This window comes from Gymnogyps californianus, chromosome 1 (assembly GCF_018139145.2).
Source record: "Gymnogyps californianus isolate 813 chromosome 1, ASM1813914v2, whole genome shotgun sequence".
NCBI lineage: Eukaryota > Metazoa > Chordata > Aves > Accipitriformes > Cathartidae > Gymnogyps > Gymnogyps californianus.
The window spans coordinates 194298236-194320069 of record NC_059471.1 but is presented as its reverse complement, the minus strand read 5'-3'; the positions used below and the strand labels follow the sequence as shown (position 1 = coordinate 194320069).

Below are 21834 nucleotides of genomic sequence, written 5' to 3'. Positions count from 1 at the left end.
AAACCAAAACAAAAAACTCCAAATTTTTTTTTCTTGTTAAGAGCTGCAAAACAAGAATTGAAAACAGAGATTCTTTAGTCAAGCCACTAGATGGAGTTCTGTATGTCATTGATGTGACTGTATCTAATTGTGCTTCTAAAATAACAGGCTTTGCACTTGCCCACGTCAAAGCTGATTTGCTGTTGATGTTTATATATTTATTTCTATATAAATGCATATATAAAACATTAATTTATACATAGATTTACATATAAATGATATATAAAAGTTGTATATTATTTATAATGTATATATAAATTGTGTGTGTGTGTATTCTAATGCATCTTAACCTCAAATGCAGAGGTAATAGTCTGGTAGTTTTGATGCTTTTCTTTTTTAATGGGATTTTTACTCCCATGCCTTCCAAAATATGTTTCATTTCATAGCAATGCCACCTGACATGCTTTCAACTGAAATAAGTACTCCATGTGATCAGTTAGCAACCTGTTATACCATTCAGGACTTGCTAGGAGACTTTTCCAGAAGTCTTATGGAAAGTTTATGTTCTTAGAAGGTAGCAAGAACAGCAGTTCTGGCTCACAAAACTATGTCTTGGTGCCGAGACTAGTACACAAAATATTGTCTAACAGCTGCAAGAAGAGGCAACAGTATTCTGCTCTTCCTCTGTCGGCATGAAATGCACTCCAGTATACAGACAGCTCCTGAGTAAGTGAATCTGGAGTTCCAGAGGGGTGAAAGTTTGGCTCCAAATAGAGAATGTACAAAAGCTTGCAAATGTAGAAAATACCTAATAGAAAACAGAATGAGGGAGAAAGGCAGAGAAAGAATTATTGTTGTCTTAATCTTTTTAATATCAGGCTGGTTTTCATCTAGCTAAACTCTGATTTTTTTTTTAAGTCAATTAAATTCTTTACTTTAGGAAGAAATTACCATAATTAGTTAATTTATCTGGTAGACTTACTTAAATAATACCTCCATTTACTTCTTAAACGGATCCCAAATAGTTCCCCCGGTAAGCAGGGTGAACACAGTGTTTCTCTTCTCAGTGCTTGTCAGCATAGTACATTCTCCCTTTGGGTGTTCCTGCACATAGGTACCTTTAGTTTTTATTATCTTGCCTCAGAAATGTTAATGTGTGTACACACACAAGTGTCCTCTCCACATGCTGAGCACTCAGCCATAAAAGGACAGCAGAGACTTGTAGAACAGAGCCTTGTTCTTAATTGCCTTTCTGAAGTAGGAGGCTTCTTGACTAATTTCTATGGACCGCTTGTAGCTCATGGGTGGGAGCTCTGTTAGCCCTCTCTGAAGCTGCCTTTTTCCTCCACGAGCTTTTAGCTCCTGATGCCCTTCCTAACGCACTTCATAAGCTTCAAGCTGGATACTTAATATGGAGAGCATTATTCTTTTTGCGTCTTTGGTCACAGCTTTTGTTTTTGCTGCCTGGGAGACAAGGGCATCTCTGAAGTGCTCAGCTTGCATTGGATTCAAGTCTCAGCAGAGATCATTCTTGTTTCCAGGAATACTTATTGAAGGGAGCTGTGTTTCTTGGACGTAGGCAGCTGGTGAAGTTGATCTGTTTCGAATCATTAGGCATCTCCATCTTCAAAAAAAGAGAAATCTGCCACTCTCCAGTCAGGTCATCTGCACTCCAGAAGAGGAGTTCATATTTTCTAGTCAGCAGTGGGAACCACAGAAAAAAGATCTAGTATCTTTGGGCCACAAATTAATTTTTTATATACCCAGCAAAAATTACAGGAAGTGTTTAAAATGTCTTGCTTTGTTTTCCACTATCTTATCTCTTGAACTCTTTCTTCTAATGAAAATTGTAATGGATTCCCATGATTTGGCACAAGGCCACTTAACACTTCCTATGAATACCTCCTACTTTTGCCAGCTGCCCATCCTGTGCCAAATGACTTGCAATCAGGCCTGCGCTCTCCTTTGCTGTCTCTGAGTTGTTGGATAAAACTCTTAATTATGTTCCAAAAGTTGAGGTGTGGTTTGTTTGGGGTTTGGGTTTTTTTGTTTTGTTTTGTTTTTCAGTACTACACGAGTGGTTTCTTAAACTGAATATTCTAGGAAGAGAAAGCATAGTATTTGACAAAAAAGCCCTTTTTTTTTTTTTCTTCCCCTCCTCTCAGATCTGATACCTTTTGCTGAGGCACCCTTGCAGAGGTTCTTCACCTCTGTGCCTAAAACTAACGTGCTGTGAGCTAAGAGGCAACTGTCTGTCTTTAGAAGGCTTGCTCAGCAAAAGTTGATTCTCAAGGGGTTTTGGTCACCTTTCTCTGAAGGTTTGATGACCTTGACAGCTTCTTTATTCCTACCTGAAGATCAGCTGACTGATACGAGGCTGACTTGCCTTGCGCACTTAGGATTGTAGGTTTGTTTGTTTGTTTTTTAAATATTGTTAGGACAAGGTCAACACCATCTGCGGAGGCACCTTCTCCCTTCCCCTTATGTTTGTGTCTGGAAAAATATAATAGGTTAGCAGTTTTTCTGGGACTTGCTGAAAAGTGAAATGTCTGTTACAAATTCTTATTACAAAACTCTTGGGAGTCCCTGTTAGATTTCAGATACTCCAGATCTGAAAGGAAGGGATGTACAGCCTTCCTTACAGAGCCTTGTTTTTTGGTGTGGTGAGATGACAAACTGCTTGCCAATATGGGTACTGCTAAATCCAAAATTCTTAAGAGTGTGTGTGTGTATGTGCACGAATAGTGTAACTGTGTGCTGGCAGTTTTGAAGGACGGTTGCAGGGTAGGTAAATGTTATTTGTGGTGGATAGGAATTAATAGTGAGGGAAATCTCCTTTAAAGGAGAATTTACTGTTGTAGGCTGAGAGTACTGAAGTGTGAAATGTTTACAACTACATTTTAAATCATCAAGCCACATTCTTCATGGTCTGTGAAACAGTTTGGCATTGTGAATAGAATATCAGATTAGTACTAAGGAGGTTCTAGTTCTGTTCCATATTGTTCAGTTACCTGTTGGATAACATAGGTGAAGTGTCTTGCCCCTCTGTGTCCTATTTTTGTTGCATAAAACCAAAAATAATTATAATATATTTTAGGTTCTATGGTGTATAAAAGTGCTAATTATATTTCAAATAAAAATGAAGGAACAGTCTCATTCAGTGGAAATCAGAAAGCATAATGCTTCAAAAATCTTGCTTTGATAGGTTGTACCAAAACAGCTGCTTTTTTAATATTTCACCTTACTTTGGAGTCAAAATGTCTGAAACAAACTCAGTAGCTATTTCCTTATGTTCCTCCTCGGTTTGCTCACTTGAAATCAGTGCTTATTATCTACGATTGGGGTTTTATTGTTCTGTAATGCTTTATTTAAACTGCACAACAAGTAGGCTTTAAGGGTATTAATAGATTGTTAAGTTTGAGTTCAAGGTCATTGAAAGCTTCACTAGGAACTAAAATTTAGAATGAATTTTCCCTGCGATACCTATGAATAAATAGCTCTTTTTCTTTTTTAACAGAAAAAAGACGAGACCCACCAAATGGTAAGCTTTTTGCATGAATCACTGCATTTTATTTTTTTCCTGCTACTGTCATTTACTCTTTATGTATAGCTTTGTTTTGGACTTGTTCAGGATAGTCGTGGTGGCAAAAGCAGCAAACTCTTATTCTGGACGTTAGTATATTTGGTTTGTTTCTGTTCTTTGGTATTTGTTTAGTTGTAGCTTGAAAGATTTGTGGCTTAGCTGGCATTTGTAAAGAACGTTTTTGGAGGAGCATGTTTGTTGCAAATAGGACAGAGGCCCTTCAGCTTAAACTGAGAAGAAAACTTTGCATTTGCTGCTTGGTCTTCAGAATATGCGTATATAGGATCACTATATAGAACCTTGCTGAAATTAAAAGTTAGGCTGTTTGTCTAAAGGCAGGTATAATGATGACAGATTTCATAAAACATCCATAAAATTTCAATTTCAGTGTATCCGGCTAACCGTGTAACATAGCCTTTTGGTCGTATGTCATATGTTTGTCAATATTAAACATTTTTCTGCATGAAGTATTATTTGAATCTATTTGCCTCTCAGGAATACATCTCACTGGCATGAAGATACATGTTCCTCAGGAGATCCTCTCATTGAATTGATGGAAGGAGTCAAAACTATGTATCAGTTTGATCAAAGAATTTTTTACCATCTATTCTAAAATCAAGTGAAAAATGCACATCAATGAATATAAAGTTTAGAGTCTTTGTAGTTCTCAATTCACACTGAAGTTAAAAAGTGATTTCTCCTGTGATATTTTTGTTGGTGATCCAGATCATGGGTCATATCCCTGTATCTGTTATTTTGCTGCTTCAGCAAGGGTATAGCCAACTTATCATCTGAGGTCCCCTTATGGCCTGCAGAGGTAGTCTTAAATTTGTACTAACCAAGACATCCAGGCATCTCGGTAGATCACCAAAATAGGTAATCCTTAACTAATCCTGAATTATGGGGAACTACTTATATCTTTTATATCCAAATAAAGCCTCCCTCATGTGGAATACTTCTCAAAAAATTACTCTCTTTTTCATACACATTAAGTTTTGAGGAAGTTCAGGCAATCATTGGTTTAGGCCAGGCATTTTTAGTATTGATTCCTTCAACTGGGACTGGGTTGTTTAGTTTTCAGACAATCATAGTAATACCATCCATGATTGTCTTACCAGCTTTTCTGCGCTTTCAGAAGGTTTTAACTGTTCTGCCTCTTGAGGGACATTTGCTTCTGCTCACCTAAACAGCGCATCCCTGATAGCCGTGTCTGCAGAGCAGATGGGAATTAAAACAGCAGTGGTGACTGTGTAGTGCCACCTACCACAAAAAATTTAGCCTTTGTCTCTACTGTAAATGTTACCAACAGTAACACAATGTGTTTGTCTAGTTTGCTATCTGTGATTGGAATAAGATTTAAGAAAACTAAATCTGCAAAAACTTTTGTGCTTAAAATACTCTCATAATTAATCCTGTAAGATCTCAGGCAACATCATTTTTTTTGAGAAAAATATTGCATACTAAACTTGCGTTCATTGCCTATGCCTTTATCGTGAATATCCTGTGGAATACATAGGTTTATGCCCGATGTTTCAGGTTTATAATCACTAGTCAAAGCTCTGAGCATCTCTGCTTTTTTAGTAAACTGTTTCACTGGGAGTCCATGTACTCTTTCACGACCTGTCCATCTTCCTTTTCTGATTCTGTCAGTTCTGTAATGCCTGGCTTCTCTGCTGGCAAAGAGTTAGATGTGTTCATGCCCTCTGTCGTCACAGGTGAGACATGCTCAGGGCATGGGTTATAGCCTCTGCATTTCAGCATTTGGAATTCAGACTAGAGCAGGTATATACTATCAGCATGTAACTGGGAAAAACTGTTGTAATATCAGCTGGTTTTTGTTTTACTCTCCATATGCAGTGAAATTCTATTGGGGGAAAAAAAAAAGGAACACCTGCTTTTTTGTACTGAGTACCAATGCATAATTACCTTTAAAACTGAAAAACAAGAACAGTCACATTTCTGTACTCACATGATCCATGCTTGAAATACTGCGGGGAATTTTGTTTTAGTGAGGCTTGTTTGTCTGGATTTTCTGCATACGTTGAAGCTGCATGGAAAAAGCATTCTGTGTTTTCGTATGACGTTTTCAATGGTACGGATTTAAGATTTTTTTTTTTTTGGTAGAATTGCAGGATTAAAATCAAATTGGCATTAACAGTTATGTAAAATGTATTAGTCTATAATTTCCTGGGATTTATGTTCTACTCATTTGTAATATCTAGGTCTCTTTATGCAAATAAAGAAGAGTTATTGTAGTTAAACTGACCTCTAGTGAAGTTCTGGATGAAACAAGGATTTGTCAGAGAATTAGGTTTTGAGGGAATCTTTAAGAACCATGTGGCAGAATTTTGTTTCAGCTGTTAACTAGAACAGTTTGCATTTACTGTAGGGCTGTCTGTAGTCTGGGACAGATGCCTAGAGAGGTTCTAAATAAAATGCAGAGAATTTCATAGAATTAACTTTTCAAAATGTTCTGTACTACGTTTTCTGGAGCCCCTTCTGAAGATGTCACAGATATTGATAACAGTGGATGCTTAAGACCACTGTACTGTCAGGTACTTCCTAACGATGAGCTCTATATGCCTCTCTCATCTTCATTTATTGAGCTATCTACACCTGATGGGGAATGTGCATGTCTTATGATGGGAAAAATTTTACTGGATATAAATATGGCAGTTCTAGAAGAGTACAATTCTTTCCAAGGTTCTTTTATCCCTCGTGGACATCTAAGGTCTAAACCTGACGGTAAGAAAAATTTTCATCTTTAAGAGTTTACTGTGATGTCTTGTATGAATATTACTAGTATCAAGGAATCAGGCTATCAATCCTTAATTTGAGCTCAGCTGAATAAAACTTCAATTTGCAAATGGCTGCTGCTTTGTATGGTTAAAAGCATGTATGGTTAGTTCAGGATTTTACATGCAAAAAGGTGCATTTTCAAAGACTGTCAGGAATTGCGAGGAGAATATTATGAACTTCCTAGCATTGCAAAGGTACGTGTTTCTTTTTGAACGTCAGTACAACTGCTGAAACTACAAATATAATAGGTGAAAATAGGGATAATATAATAGAGAAAATATAATAGGTGATCAAAGTGAAAATGAACTCCTACAGTGTTTTTAGTTTTGTAACTAATGAAATTAAAACAGTAATTTTCAATTCATTCTGAAGATTTTACTTAACTCCACTTGTTAAGTTGTGGGTTGATAATATTTGATGATTAGTGAATTTAATGCTAACTTTAAGTGGTACTTTAACAGTGCAGATTGTTTTGCATAGTCGTGTGTGGTCAGTTTGTGCTTTGGTATTGTCAAAGGACAGTTGTCTAGATCATAACACTTCTAGATCAAAGCATTTCTGCTTAGCAGAAAACACTTTAGAAATTCTTCTTCCTGCAGTTTCAATGCAGTTTTAAATCTTGTCCTTTAAGACTCCTACAGGAACGTAGGAGTTGTCATCTGTTTTTAGATGAGTTTTGTCTAGCCCAGTGTCGTGTTTCTGTTCTTGTTTCTTGTTCTGGCCAGTACTAGGTGCTTCCCGCTGAAGTGTTAAACTACAAATGTTGGCTATGTTATCCATTGTATTGTCTGCTTCTCCTTTCTGATTTGGACTTTGGACTGTGAAACCTAAGGCTTGTTAGTCCTTTCAGAATGCTTAGAGAACTCTGAATTATCCATACAAAATGTGGTTATGAAAAAAGTGTCAAAATAAGTTTCAGATTTATCAAAGTCTAATTAGACTTTTTTATGATCTGCCCAGTAAGACTGGATGCATGAATCTTATTTTAATTGATTTGCTAACCATAGGGTAGTAACTCACAGGCAAGTAGAGGATGTTTTCAAACTATTTCTGGCCAAACTGGTCTTAAATTGACTGCTTAATCCCATTCTTCTGAAACTGAAATTACTTACCCTTTTTGCAGGTTTCTTTAAAAATATGTGTATGTGTATACATATATATATATATATAAAATGCATAAATTGCCTCTTAGTATTTAAATACTACTATCACTTGCTTATGTCAGGAGTTATCTTCTGTCAAAGCTAAAAAAACTGTGTGGAAAACATGCTAGGTATTTTTATTTACTAGTATTACACAAGTAACATAATATTAAAATGCTAAAATTGGCAGGAGTATTCAGATGCATTTTAAAAAAACTAGAGTAATACTTCAGAATTGTTTATAATGAAAAACGAGGTTTGAGAACATAATTCATAATTTGAGTGTTTAATTTGTATTTCTGGTGCTGTTTTTACTGTCAGTACTCTTCAAGCTCTGTTTCTTATCTGGGACTTCAATTATTTTGCAAACCTGTCAAAGAATAAGACATAAGAAATCCTGAATAGTTCCATAGATATTGTCCTGTATTTGAAGACAGTAGTGTGTCCAGAGTGGCCTTCTGAAGTTCTTGTGATGTTCAAGTTCTGTGTGTGATGGCAGAAAGCATTCCCACTTGGGGCTTATTAAGCGAAGGTTCCCTCTCCTTTAAGATCAGTTTACTGTGCTACCAAGGTAATGGTGTGCTGGGTGTTACTGTTTATGGCACTTACTACTTTGATCTTGTCTAGGATTGTAGCTGTGCTGTACTTTAATGTGTCTCATTCCATGTGTTCTGTGCACATGAAAACTCTTTAGTTTAAAATTACTTTCTTTGCCAAATTTGCAAAAAACATTCTAGTTTAGAAATTTTTTCTGCCATCGCTCTACTCTAGCAACATTTTTTTTTTTTTTCCTTCCTTCAGCAAATAACTTAGTCTATGCATCTGACATCCAGAACCCAGCCGGGTGCATGTGGCATGTAGAGCTATGGCTACAGTACAAGTATTTTACCACTCAAAAAAAAAAAAAAAAAAAAAAAAAGTTTATAGGTTAAATATGGTGGTGTTGAAACACTATAGTAAAAATCCTATACTTTACCTTCACAGGCCCAAATCTACCAATGGCAACTGTTGATATCAAAAACCCAGAAATTACAACTAACAGATTTTATACTCCACAAGTCAACAATATTTCATATACCAAAGAAAAGAAGAAAGGAAAGACTAAAAAGAGAAGATTGACAAAGGCAGATATTGGAACACCATCTAATTTCCAGTAAGGACTTTTTTGAGTTTGGGTTTGGTTTTTGGTGGGTGGGCTTTTTTGTCGTTCGGGTTTTTTTGGTGTCAATTACACTTGCAAATGCTCAAGACTTGAATGTGTGACTGTTGTGTGTAACCTGAACTACAGTGAATGCTAGCTGGAATACTGTGGGGTTTAAAAGCAAGTTAGCTTATACACAGGTGAGGAGTTTACTACAGCTGTAAACAAAACAAAACATAACTTGCTTGGAAATAGCTTAGGAAACAGCTGCATAGAGATGCCTTGTTGAAGTGGTCAGCTCAGTGCAGACTCATATTCAGCCTCAATGGTCAGCTCTTTAACACTGTTATTCTTACAGCTGTGCCTGCTTGGCTGTGCTTTGTCATGCAAAATACACATGCGGGTCCTGACTTGTCATAACAGCAGAAATGACATAGCCATATTTTTATCTCTGGCTTTCTGTTTACAAACTTACTCTGATATGTGGGCTAGTACCCGTATCTCGTGATGAAAGGACAGCATGCATATATACACCTCTTAGGAATGCGTTGGGTGTTTTGTAATATCGTTTCTTACGTATCTTTAATCTTTTAGGCTAGTTATGATGTATCATTTTAAGCTTCACTTTCATGAAACTTGGTTTTGGACACTTTACTGAATTAACTATTGTTTTCCCGAACTGTAATTTGGTATTTGGGTAGATTTAGATTAGATGTAAGGAAGAATTTCTTTACTGTGAGGGTGGTGAGGCACTGGAACAGGTTGCCCAGAGAGGCTGTGGATGCCCCATCCCATTGGTTGGATGGGGCTTTGAGCAACCTGGTCTAGTGGAAGGTGTCCCTGCCCATGGCAGGGAGGTTGGAGCTAGATGATCTTTAAGGTCCCTTCCAACCCAAACCATTCTATGATTTTAATCTTCTGCCTTTTAAAGTAAGCGTACTTTATTTGCTAAAGCAACAGGAATTTAAAGAGCTTGAGTTAGTGACAGGAAATATCAGTTTCTGTGAAGTATTAGAAAACCAGTGTGAGGTTTACGTGCCAAGTGACTGTCTTGTTCTTTTGAACCATTATTTTGCATCACTTCCACTGATGTGCTTTCCCAGAATAAAACTCAATAAAAGTAATGCTGGTATTACCTGTTACAGTAATGCTACTGCACAGTGTTTTGAGAGAGTGCTCTGTAGAATGGGATAGTGGACAGAAAGTAAAAGCAGAGATGGGCTAAAATGCTTCCCTAATCAGACTGTGCTTAGACAATTCAGACATCAACCGTGTTTTCTGATCTGAGTATCAGTGAAGTGCTGCATCTATTAGTGTAACTTAAACTGAAAAATGCAGAAAAGAAGGAAGAGTGAAACAAAGAAAACTGAAGAGTGATTGGTAGCTGGTCACTGTTGTAGCTCTACTGATGCAGACTTCATACATGGACAAAATTGCAAATAATGATTTGCATTAGCGTCTCTTACCTCTGATCAGAATTTGTGGAAGGGGTTGTGCAGCAGCGTAGATATAAAATGAATTTGAGACTTTGTTTATAATGTCTATCAGGTTCTGACCTAGAAAAGCTGAAAATAAGATGATAAAATATTTAGTGAAGTTCAAACAAAAGATACGTTCTAGTATCATTAAATGTAACATTAAATTATAAGTGGTGAACCTTTGCAAAAGAAGATTGAAAGTCTGTTTTGTTCAGCTTAAAGTCTAGTTAAGTTTCCTGTAGAGTGCAGCTATGTGTCATCTTACTATGTAAGATACTTTAATTGCTGGGTTTGTACAAACATACGGGAACTGGTGTTTGGTATTGTTAGGCAAATACGCCAGTAGGATAACTTGTATACAACTTGAGCTATGATACTGGTGAAGACCAACACTGTCACTGTTTGTTTATGCCAGATCAAAGTTGCAATCAGTAGATAAAATTTTTAAATGCCTTCTGTTGGACAGTGTTCTGAGAAAAAAAAATCAAACTACTTAACATTAATATAACTTACTGCTGTATACATTCTTTTAAGTAACATAAGAGTTGTAGTTACATGGTAAGTATGTATTTTCATTGAAAAGACCTCTGAAAACAAATGTGTTACGGTCTACGTGTACAAGTAACTTATTTTACGCTGAGGGATGAGAAATAATGCTGACACTACTCCATATAAACTTTAATATCAATTAAGTGCACTAAGTTCTGAATTGTATGCTCACAACCGCTTAGAAGAGCATCCTGAGTTGCACAGATACGCAGAAATATGTGGGTAAGCTTGTATTAGCTGGTAAATTTCTGTCAATTTACATATGCCAGTTAATACATTACAATGGGACATGGGACTGTGTATTAGGAAATGCATGTCTAATTTATGTGAAGCAAGCTGTAGCTTAACATCCAGAACTCTGTAATCAGTAAAGCATCCCATATTTTGGTAGTGAAAGGCATTTAAATATTTAGGCAAAACGGGGGGGCTTTCCTTTCTTGCCTTGTCTGTAGCATAATGTCATTTTAAACCAGATCTTTTACTTTTCTTCTTGCCCCTCAAACTAAGTAGTTAACTAATCATAGTTATGCCAAGACCAAAATTGATCATTGAGCTTCAGTATTCTCATAAAGAAAACTTGTGCTGTTGGGGTACTAACAGACCCAAGCAAGAATACGAGGTCTGTTGCGCTAAGCACTGAATAAGGACAGCGAAACAGTCCTTGTAATTTGACAAACTTAGCCTAAACTGTGTTGGCTACTAACAGCTCTCCTGGTATTTTTAAAACTCTGAGTTGGACTTCCTGAAGAGTATGTTGAGGTTCTAGAAGTGGCCATTGGCAAAAAGAAACCCAAAACATGGAGTGCTGGTAACATTATGGTTCTGTCTTCTATAGCCAACAGCAGTTGCATGAAGTAGCTTGGAGCGGTACAAACTCTTCTGCCTCTTTAGCTGATTATAGCATCACATAAAATAATACTTTAGTAGCCATGTGAAATGGCTACTAGAAGCCTAGGAAGATGGCAACTGAAAACAGTCCTGACTTTTCTTTGAAAGAAGTGAATGGAAGAAGGGTGATGAGAGAACAAACAGGGATGACAGGGAGGAGGAGATTTTCCAGCTGCATGACACTGAAGACGTTGGCAGTAGCTCAAAGTCCAGTTACTATATAAAGGCTAAACTCCTCCCTTGATCTCTGTGCAATCCTTCCATCACCATCCATATGCACCACAGAGCGACATGGAGCCTTCATGTTTTGCCACAGACCATAACCTAAGGGGGAAATGAGTTCTCCACTTGGTCTTTTTGATGCAAGACAAAAAGTGGGAGTAAACGAAGTTTTACTATTCCGTTCTTAAGTGGGGCACTGAGGAGCAAGAATTGCTTGGTGTCTTAATGAGACTAGAGGTAGAAGCTGGTAGTAATCTCCAGTTATCTTGGTGTCTTGTTATTTTAGTTAACAAGGTCCTTCTTATGCTGATTAAATGGACTTTTCTGCTTTTTTAGACACATTGGACATGTTGGTTGGGATCCAAACACAGGTTTTGATGTAAGTAATTTAATAAGTTATTCAAGACACTGAATGATTAAAAGCTTTCAAGGCTTTTTAATGTAAATTGTGAAGATTGGCATTAAATAAAAAGTTAACTGTACATCAAAATAGTTATAAGTTGTGATTTTATAATATGATGCAAACATAGAGATGTTGGAGTGGAAGGGAATAGGAGGGATCCGGGATTGAGGGGAAAAGATGCAAAACTTAAGTTTGTGCAAGCTACTTACCTCTCCTAAAATAGTCCTTTCTGACTGAAAAGTCAACCCAGAGACATGTACTTGGCTTTGCTATTCCTTTTACCTACATGGTTTGTGGGGTTTTTCCAATACAAATAATATTTCTATTTCAAGCTACTTAAAACTAACGTATCTGACTTGCAGGTGAACAACTTAGACCCAGAACTGAAAAACCTGTTTGATCTGTGTGGAATTTCAGAGGCTCAACTAAAAGACAAAGAAACTTCAAAGGTCATATATGATTTCATTGAAAAAACAGGAGGTGTGGAAGCTGTTAAAAACGAACTGCGCAGACAAGGTGGGATTCCTTTTATTTCCACATGAAAATTAGCAGGGCGTTTTTTGCCTTAAGGATTAGAGTAGAAGCTGTTGATGATGAGGCATTTTTGATTCTCTTCTCTGGACTTCATGTCACTGCAGTTGCACTGGATTTCATAATGTTTCTGTACACCATATGCTATGTAAAAATGTTCATGCGTGACCCATGAGAGTACTTATTCCCTAAAGAATAAGGATCTTATCTATGTCAGTTAAGTAAATTCCAGTAACACTTAGTCTGACTGCAAAGCTATGCAGTATGTTCAGTATAGAATTTTCAGACTGTATATGTTGCATATTTATTTATAATCTCAATCTTATAAATAAATTAAAATCTTAGAAACTATATTGCTGTTGTCAGTTATAGTGGTAGTACGTGGCTGACAGGTGTATGTATGGTGTCCATTTACCCTGGCAGCACTATGTAATGAGCCTTGCAACAGCTAGAGACCTGCAAATCTTATATGGATTTTTTTTCAAAAAGGGTTTTTTTTCTAATTTAAAGTAAAAAGTGCTAGTTTTGAGCAGGCTTCTGCTGCAAGAAAATTCTCATATAAGCCATTTCCTGCCTAACCTTTAAATGTGATCTCAGCTTGATGCATTATCTAGTGGAACATAACAAGTCAGTCTGAAAATTACGCTGCCAATGTCAAACTCTCAAAAATTTGCCTAGAACACCTCTCAAGAGAAATAGGATATAAATGCCATTGAAATTATAGCAGTTTGAAACTAGTGAATAAATTGTTCGACTGACTGAAGAGACACAGATTCAGGGTACAATGACTTGTTACATTTATTCCTTAGGTCCGCCACGGTGGAGCGGTATGTATTTGAGCTGGCATCTAAGCATATGCTTCAAAGTATTCATGCTGCTGTGTGATTTCTTTCCTAGACGAGAAACCTTAGTCCACATCTGTTTGACTGCAATACTAAAAATTATAGTTAAACTTCTTAGTTAAATTGCAAGCGAAATTTCAGTTATTATTTTTTTCTCAGTAAGAAATCTGTCAGTTTCTTTATATAATCTTAACTCTGTTTAAATGTTTACAGAGTTGTTGATCCCAGGCTGCAGACCATAAAATTGGATTGAGAAGACTTACCTTGGAGTCTTATGACTAGCTTAAAATACTTTAAAAATGCCTATTTTTCTATTACGTATGTGTTAGCTTCACGTTACGGCCACTTGCATGCATGCAATTGAAAGAAAAGCTGCCTCATTTTTAACATGCATGATAAATCTACCTCTGTGCTTTTTTGATAGAGGTAGATAAAATATTTCAGTGGGTTTAGCCACAGTTATGTTATTTGATGTGTAGGCTTGACTGCTGTTTGAAGTGTTCTTTCTCAACTGAAACACATTTTTCTGTGTTTATTGCAAGAATTTCTGTGCTTATGTATTCCCCCTGCTAGGGTGCTGACTAGAGAATTGCGGACACATTGTTCTGTTCAGATAGAAGTTACTTTCCTGTTTTTCCTGCCTTTCCCCTAGTTTTGGTACTGTTGGTTGGTTTTTTTAGTGACAATACCATGAATAGAAGATTTTACAAACTTTTTTTGTTAATAGCCATGTTCAGATTAATGCGCATTTATAAAAAACTGAATTATTTTCTTGCTTTGCTTGTACCATCTGTTGGGGGGTGGGGGGGGAGAGGATGAGGTAATGGTGCTCTCTCCTTGCTCCTCGTCCCTCATTTCACTTCAGTTGAGTGCAGACAAGCCTTATAAAAACTCCTGAACTCTGTTTCCATAGATTGGATGTGGCATATCTGTCTAGATATGATGCAAATAAACCCCTTCCACACAGGAAAACTTAAACCTTGTGTTCAAAATCTGCAGACTCTGGAGCATGACCATGTTGTATATCTTTTCAGTAATACAGAAAAACTGTCTGTAGTGCTTGCTGAGTAAGTTGTATTTGAAAATACTGGCCTCCAATGGCCGAGAAGGAAACTACAGTCATGTCAGCCAAAAAGTGGTGGGGTTTTTTTAAATCGAGAATGTTGGCAGTATGTCTCTTGGAAAATATATGAAGTTTGAGAGGAGATTCTCCCCATGTTGTTCTCTTGAAGGGATGGAAGAAAACAGAGCAGTTTGTGGAACTTAAGAACATAACATGTAATTTCAGGAGGGGTATGTTTCTCTAAGATGAGCAGCGAAGGAGGCACTGAGGCACTAGTGTCTCCTACTTCCTCAAAATCCCTTTTTTAGGGATGTCCCCTCTCTATTCCAGTGCAGACAGCCTGCTTTCTCAGCATGTAACAGGAAGGAGATAATAGAAGAGGTAAAGAAGTATCTCCTTGACTGTAATACCCTTTTCATTATTAAAGCATATGAAATCAAATGTGAATTTTCTTAGTTGTGTGACAGCACCTGGATTATTAAGTGGCTACGTGCAACAGCCACACAACCTAAAGTACTATAAGCCATTAGATGCTTAGTGGAAGAGGAAATGAAACTGTGCTATTTAAAATGCCATTAGCAGAGCAAGTACATTTCAAGGCCACTTCATATAGAAATGGTCCTGTGTGTTGAGGTAGCCCTGAAGTTGTTTCCTTTCTATGGTCCCTGCCATAAAGATATTGTTGGAACTAATTTCCAGTAAAAGGGACTAAGAGTCGGTTTACACTGCGTCGTAATGCAGTAGTAGTTTTTTTGTTACTAGAAGATGTTACTTCAAAAAATGTTTGCTTCTGTAATTCCCTAATAAAATAATGGATAGACTATAAAGTGGAAATTCTGTATTTCACTTTAAGTGTATTTCCTAAAACCTCTTTCTCTTGCCTTCTGTCCTAGCTCAACAAAATTTTAGAGGATTCTTTTGAAATTTTTTCTGCACTTTGTCACGAGCAATTGAAACACTGACTTAAGATACGCTTGGATTATGAAGAAAATTACTACCATGGGACCAAACCAAAATTAATGACCAAGCTTGTTTTGTGATTTTCATTAGTCTTTTTATGTATTGCACTTGCTTCCTGCAGTGTGGATTCTTTTACAAAATATACAACAGACATAGGGGCAATATTCAGCTTGGTTTGCATTCATATAAGCGTAGCCAATATTCAGCTATATTCAACTTAATCCAGAATTGGTAAAATTTGCACAGGCACAGAGATCCTTGCAAAAGGCAAGGCAAAGCCTTTTTTCTTTTTCTGCTAGTCTCTGAAAGACTGACGGGTATTGGGTAGCATGTAACTGTAAATTGTTTTGTTTCATTTCAGCTCCACCTCCACCCCCACCGTGCAGAGGAGGACCCCCTCCACCTCCACCACCCCCTCCCCATAGCTCGGGCCCTCCTCCTCCCCCTGCTAGGGGCCGAGGGGCACCACCTCCACCTCCTTCAAGAGCTCCCACAGCAGCACCTCCACCCCCACCTCCATCTAGACCTGGTGCAACAGTGCCCCCCCCTCCTCCAAACAGGATGTATCCTCCACCACCACCAGTGCATTCATCATCTGCACCGTCTGGCCCTCCTCCGCCGCCACCACCACCGGCTAGTGGGTCATCTGTTCCTCCACCGCCACCTCCTCCTCCACCCCCTCCTGGTCCTCCTCCACCACCAGGCCTTCCTTCAGAGGTTGATCACCAGCTTCCAGTTCCTGCAGGAAACAAAGCAGCACTCTTGGATCAAATCAGAGAAGGAGCTCAGTTAAAGAAAGTAGAACAGAACAGTCGACCAGTGTCCTGCTCAGGAAGAGATGCACTGTTAGACCAGATACGACAGGGTATACAGCTGAAATCTGTGAGTAAAAACTGTTTCTCACCTGTGTTCCCTTGGGACTTGCAAATGGCTGCGGTATTGCAGTGTGAACGGTAAATTGTGGCTCTGTTTTGCGCTGGGTCATAACTTTTAGAATTTTTGAAGTGATGCTTTAAACAGTAGTACTGAGAAAACGCTTAGAACACGTATTTGCTATAGATGAGTATTGGTGCATGAAATTATCCTTATTTCAAACTCATTTCTCACTTTTCAGTAAAGCTTTGAGCATAAATCCTACAATGATGATACCACAGTATCGTGGCTGCAAAGAACTTTTGCAAAAACTGTGAAAGATTACTGGTCTCCTGAATACTTCAGTAAAATCGTCTGAACAACTGCAGGGGATGAGTTCAGCAGTAATGGTAGTAGAAGGCAAACACTAGATTTCCCCCCCCTGCCCCCGCAGGCATCTTACAATGGATCTGTGCTCTGCAAACACTGAGGCTTGTAAGAAGGCTGCCTGTGCCTGGAAAAGTGCCGCCCGTGAGGGATGCCTCTGCTGTTCCTGGTGCAGCTCGGGCTATTACTGTTACTATTTCTTCTTCATGTCACCGAACATCTTCAAAATAATTTTGCCTGTAGGAACTTTTTTTTTGGCCACTCTTCTGCACTTGAGGCTTCTGATGTAAAACGTGTGAGGGCGTGTTAACATTTATTTGCCATTACAGGTATGCAATATCAAAGTCTATTACTTTCAGGAGGGATTATCAACCCAAAGCAGACCTGGTTAACAAAACCAAACAAGAAAAAATATTTTGTGGTATATACCAAGGATAAAATAAATAATGATTATGCAGCCACGCAAGTCATGCCTATATAACCACAAAGAAGCTTTCCTTTAGCTGAGCACTCACTTCATGATAGTCAGAGCTGAAATATTTAATCTTGAGTATGGACTAACTACAGTTGTATTATGGCAAAAGAGAAAAGGTTGACTTTTTTTATAAATAAAAACAGCATGAGCTAGAGAAACTGCAGTTTCACTCTTCCTTCTGGCTGAAAATAAACTCACTAATCTTATAAGGAAGTTTGTCTCAAAATACACAGGTTCTGTTATTGCTAATTGCATCTTTCTAATGTATCCTTTTTTCCAAGGTATCTGATGGTCAGGAGAGTGCACCACCTACACCTGCACCCACCTCAGGAATTGTGGGTGCATTAATGGAAGTTATGCAGAAAAGGAGCAAAGCCATTCATTCTTCAGGTGAGTCTGATGGAATTTCTCTGACCTCACAGTGTCAGGTTTTCAAGAGTTAACACTTCTATTCAGCATAAAATATTGTTAGGAAAAAGCATGGATTTCAGCATATAGTTCAGTACAGCATGCTCTAGGCAGACCCCTAGTGATGGGTTGAATGGTTATTTCGTGCTACTTTGAATTACTGGTGTATAGTAGTTTGCAGTAATACTGAATTAAAAATTACTAATCGAGGTTAATATCCTTATAAAGATTTTTTTTAACAACTGGCTTATTTTTATCCACTAGATGTCTGATGAAATAAGTTGTCAAAATATTTTGGAAGGAAAGTTTTTAATGCTTTCTCTTTCTAGAAGCCAAAGCTCTTGAAAAGATTCATGCTCTTAAAACTGTGGCTTCCAGTGTGCTTTGGATGCCACCTGCTGGATAATAATCAGATAACTAGTGTTACTTGACTAGTTCCATACTAGTACTGAATCAACTTTTCACACTTCAGTGCTTGGAAACAATAAGGCTGCAAGAGGATTTGCATTTCTCAAATACCAGCTTGTAATAAATGCAGTTCAGTAGCTGCAGTGCAGCTGTTTGGTTACATCTCTTCTGTTTAGGCTTTGATATATTTTTCTTCCAGAGCTTGCTTTGATACCAAAACTGAACTTGCAGTCTGCAGACCATTTGACTAAGTGAAATATAGTTTGTTGATTTGCTGCCCTACGTAGTAATCTCCAATTTTGGTACTTTACGTAAATTAAATACCAGAAGGGCGCTAAATATAACATTTTCCTAGGGAAGGAAATGCTCTTGCCTAACAAATAAGTAGTTTAATTTTAACAGCCTGCAATTTTTAATTTATGATGCATATAAAAATAGTGGAAGGCTGAATAAAGTTAACAACAAACATTGATGTTGAAGTTGATGTGCATTACACAGCTTAGAATATTCCAGTAACCACAACGGTCTTTAGCTCACAAATGTTTTTTTAATCTGCCTGTACAGTAAGCAGAAATCCCATTATGTAGTAAACCTGGGGAAGCAGTTCTTTACGTTTCAGAAATTAATCTGTCCTTGAAGTTTAAAACTCAGTCTGGAACAAGCTGGCCACTCTCACATTCTGTAAGAAAGAGTAGTAAGTGTTAAATGAGAACTTCTGATTCTTTTTCTCATAGCAGAAAACAAGATACATTTTTCCTGCTTGGAGAAAGGAGTGAAAAAGGAACCAAACTAGATTTAACTTTCAGCCAGTATCTATCTAAACGGAATGTCATGTCTAGAAATCTTAAAATAGAGTATTACCAAATGTATTGTCGTGACCTCCTTGAACTGATTGTTCTGTTTTTAGAAAGTTGTGGGAGAAATCAATAACACTTTTGTCATGTTAATTCGGTGCATGCAAGTGACTTGCTTTTTTTGTCTTACAGATGAAGATGAGGATGAAGATGATGAAGAAGACTTTGAGGATGACGACGAATGGGATGATTGATCATATATTATTATATATATATATTTTTTAAGGTGAATGATATACTAAACACTACTTCCTGTCTATGGATTCTGTAAAATTATCATGTAAATGTTCTACCAATTTGCTGTATATTTTTGTTGCCTTTTGCTTTTTTATTAATCTGTGCAATACCTCATTTAATCTGTAAAGGTTTGTCATAATCCTCTACAAAGCTACTCCCTGTTAATGTGTGCAAGTTTACACCTGGATGATCATGTACATGTGAATACTTTCCATTCCATCAATAAGGGAGTTTAAATGTAATATGTGAGACTGACAAAAACCTTAATGTAATTTAGTTATAATGCAAGAAGGAAAACACTATTTTCATACCCTACTTTTTCTGTATCTAAATTTTCTTATTAAAACCTAGTATAGCACTATGTTCTTTAAGTGATGCAGCTCTTAGTTTATTTAGCCCCTTCATTTCAAATGCAATGCTACATGAATGTTGAGGCTGGTTTATACTATTGCATGGTTTCAAATACATCACAACATTGCAGTTCAAATCTTAGCAGTATGCTTTACATAAAACAAAATCAGTACAGAAATGCACAGCTAGTTAGAAGATTACCTTGCCCTAAGTGTAGCAATACTGACTGCTATTGAGCAGCAGTAGTAGTTAAATCCTTCCATTAGGGAACTCTCTATCTGAAGTTAAACAGGGTGGCTTTACATTGTAATAGTGGTAAAGGCATCTTTGATGCAGACAAGTTCAGTCTGGGTTTTTTTTTGTTTTGGTGTTTTGTTGTTTTTTTTTTTCCTTCCAGCTCTTATTTTCAGAATGAAGAAGTGTAAATTACTGGGGGCCGTACTGGAGGCTGGCAATTGCTACAGTTTGATTTATTTTTAAAATCAATTTTATGTGGTTTTCAGGCTGAAGGGCTGCGTTTAATGCTTGCTTCAATAATGTTTAATTACTTTTTAAAATTTGTAGGACATTGGTGTACTAATAAAGTAAACATAAGTGGTATTACTTTGCAGTCTTTGCGTTATGGTACAAATGCTGAAACACCAATCCTACATCGATAAAGTTGGAAAGCCATTAACTCAGAATATACATTTTGAATAAGTACTGAACTTTATGGCAATATTCTGTCTTCATATGTTGGCTTTAAGACCAAGGGTTGTGATTAAGATCAAGAACCTGATTCACAAGAACAGTATTTGAATAAGTGGACGGAAAATGGGATTCTCATTTTACAGCTTGCACATTTATATGAGTTGTACTTTGTAGTGCAGTAAGCATTGGCATATCTGCCTATTACAAAATATTAATCTATGCTACGTGGGTATTTAATATCTGCAGCACTAATTACTGTACTTACTGTAACTTTCAGGTAGAAAATCTTTTTTAAAACCACATTATCTGACATGGAATGTTTAGTTATGTCAGTCATATTTGGAGCATAGTTAATGCACAGTGTCCTGGGTCTTTGACTGTAGTCAAACTATCAAACTCAATTTAAGTTATCGGAGTTGTATTGACTGAAACCCAGTGTTGACCTGATCTTGACAGGCTGGACCTGCATGATACGGCTTGGATTTCTAACCCAGTTATAACCTAGTCTTTAGCGAATTAATTTAGTCATATGAGAAGAAAGGAAAGTTGCTGAAAAGTACTGGGAGAGGTAAGGTTGTAGTTAAATTATTCAGAGGATGCTAACTTCCTTCCAAGAGTAATTTAAGCACATAACTTGAGGAAGAAAATTTCCAAGTGGTCTCACTTTCTTGCGGTAACTTTCACATTGCCCTCTGCTGCTAGAAACACTTCCTACTAGCTTTGCTGCTGTAATGGCTTGAGCATTGGATCAAGTGCAAGTGCAGCCTGGGGTAGCTAATGGCAATGGAGTTAAGAACTTGTGTATAAGGAAAATATTTGTATGGCTTTCATATAACTTCTGGCACTGCTCCCTTATTTTTTATTGCATATAGGGCATTTTAAAATTAAGCAGATGAGGCCTAGAGGTTTTCCTAACATGCTACTTAATAGATGTTTAGCTGTTATGTTCCCAGAATTGGAATTTCTGTAATATAGTTAATAATTAAGCATCACAGTTCATTAATCAAACTTCTATTCCAGGTTTTGGGAGCTCTGAAGTTACCTTATTGAAGAAAACTTTGATTTGTAGATACTGGCCAAAGAAAGCTTTTGGTTTTTCTATTTCTTTTTCTTCATACAAAAAGTACGCTCACATTCTGTGGTGTCCAGGTTAATATTTACTTTAAAGTAGTGTTTGTACATGATAAATTTCAGGCATAAAGACTGCAATGGCAGTTAAGTTAGTCATAACTGCATGCTTCAGCACTCCGCCACTTGCACTATGAGCAGAAGATAGCATTTCATGATACTGGTGCATTGTTGCTAAACATTGTAATGAAGGCCTGTTATATATTCTGGTTAAATGACTGTCCAGATAGCCTTAGCAATTAACAAACTAGCATGAGGCTTTTGTATCTCAACACTCTATGTGCATAGACAATATCAGCTAGCCACTTGTACGTATGAAATCCGTAAGAACTTCTCAATCATTCAGTTTTCCATTTATCGAACTGAAATTTTTAGTATGTGAATTTTTGAAATGTACAGTGAATAGGATGTTGCACTGGTGGCAATTCATCATGGAGCATAATAAAATTAATTTGACCCAACCA

At 37.2% G+C, this 21834-nt stretch overlaps 1 protein-coding gene across 2 annotated transcripts in view; it reads left to right on the top strand.

The window, feature by feature from the left end:
• Window positions 1-21834, top strand: part of WASL (WASP like actin nucleation promoting factor) — a 52448-nt gene extending 30614 nt beyond the window's left edge. The window contains exons 5-12 of one of the 2 annotated variants that reach the window (XM_050908910.1): window positions 3497-3520; window positions 8488-8656; window positions 12118-12160; window positions 12547-12700; window positions 15942-16462; window positions 17576-17684; window positions 19097-19190; window positions 21263-21834. In XM_050908910.1, coding sequence (XP_050764867.1) covers window positions 3497-3520; window positions 8488-8656; window positions 12118-12160; window positions 12547-12700; window positions 15942-16462; window positions 17576-17684; window positions 19097-19158 — 1082 coding nt within the window. In that variant the 3' untranslated portion in view covers window positions 19159-19190; window positions 21263-21834. Of the gene's footprint in view, window positions 1-3496; window positions 3521-8487; window positions 8657-12117; window positions 12161-12546; window positions 12701-15941; window positions 16463-17575; window positions 17685-19096 lie in introns of both variants that reach the window. The other variant, XM_050908900.1, reaches the window with a different exon arrangement.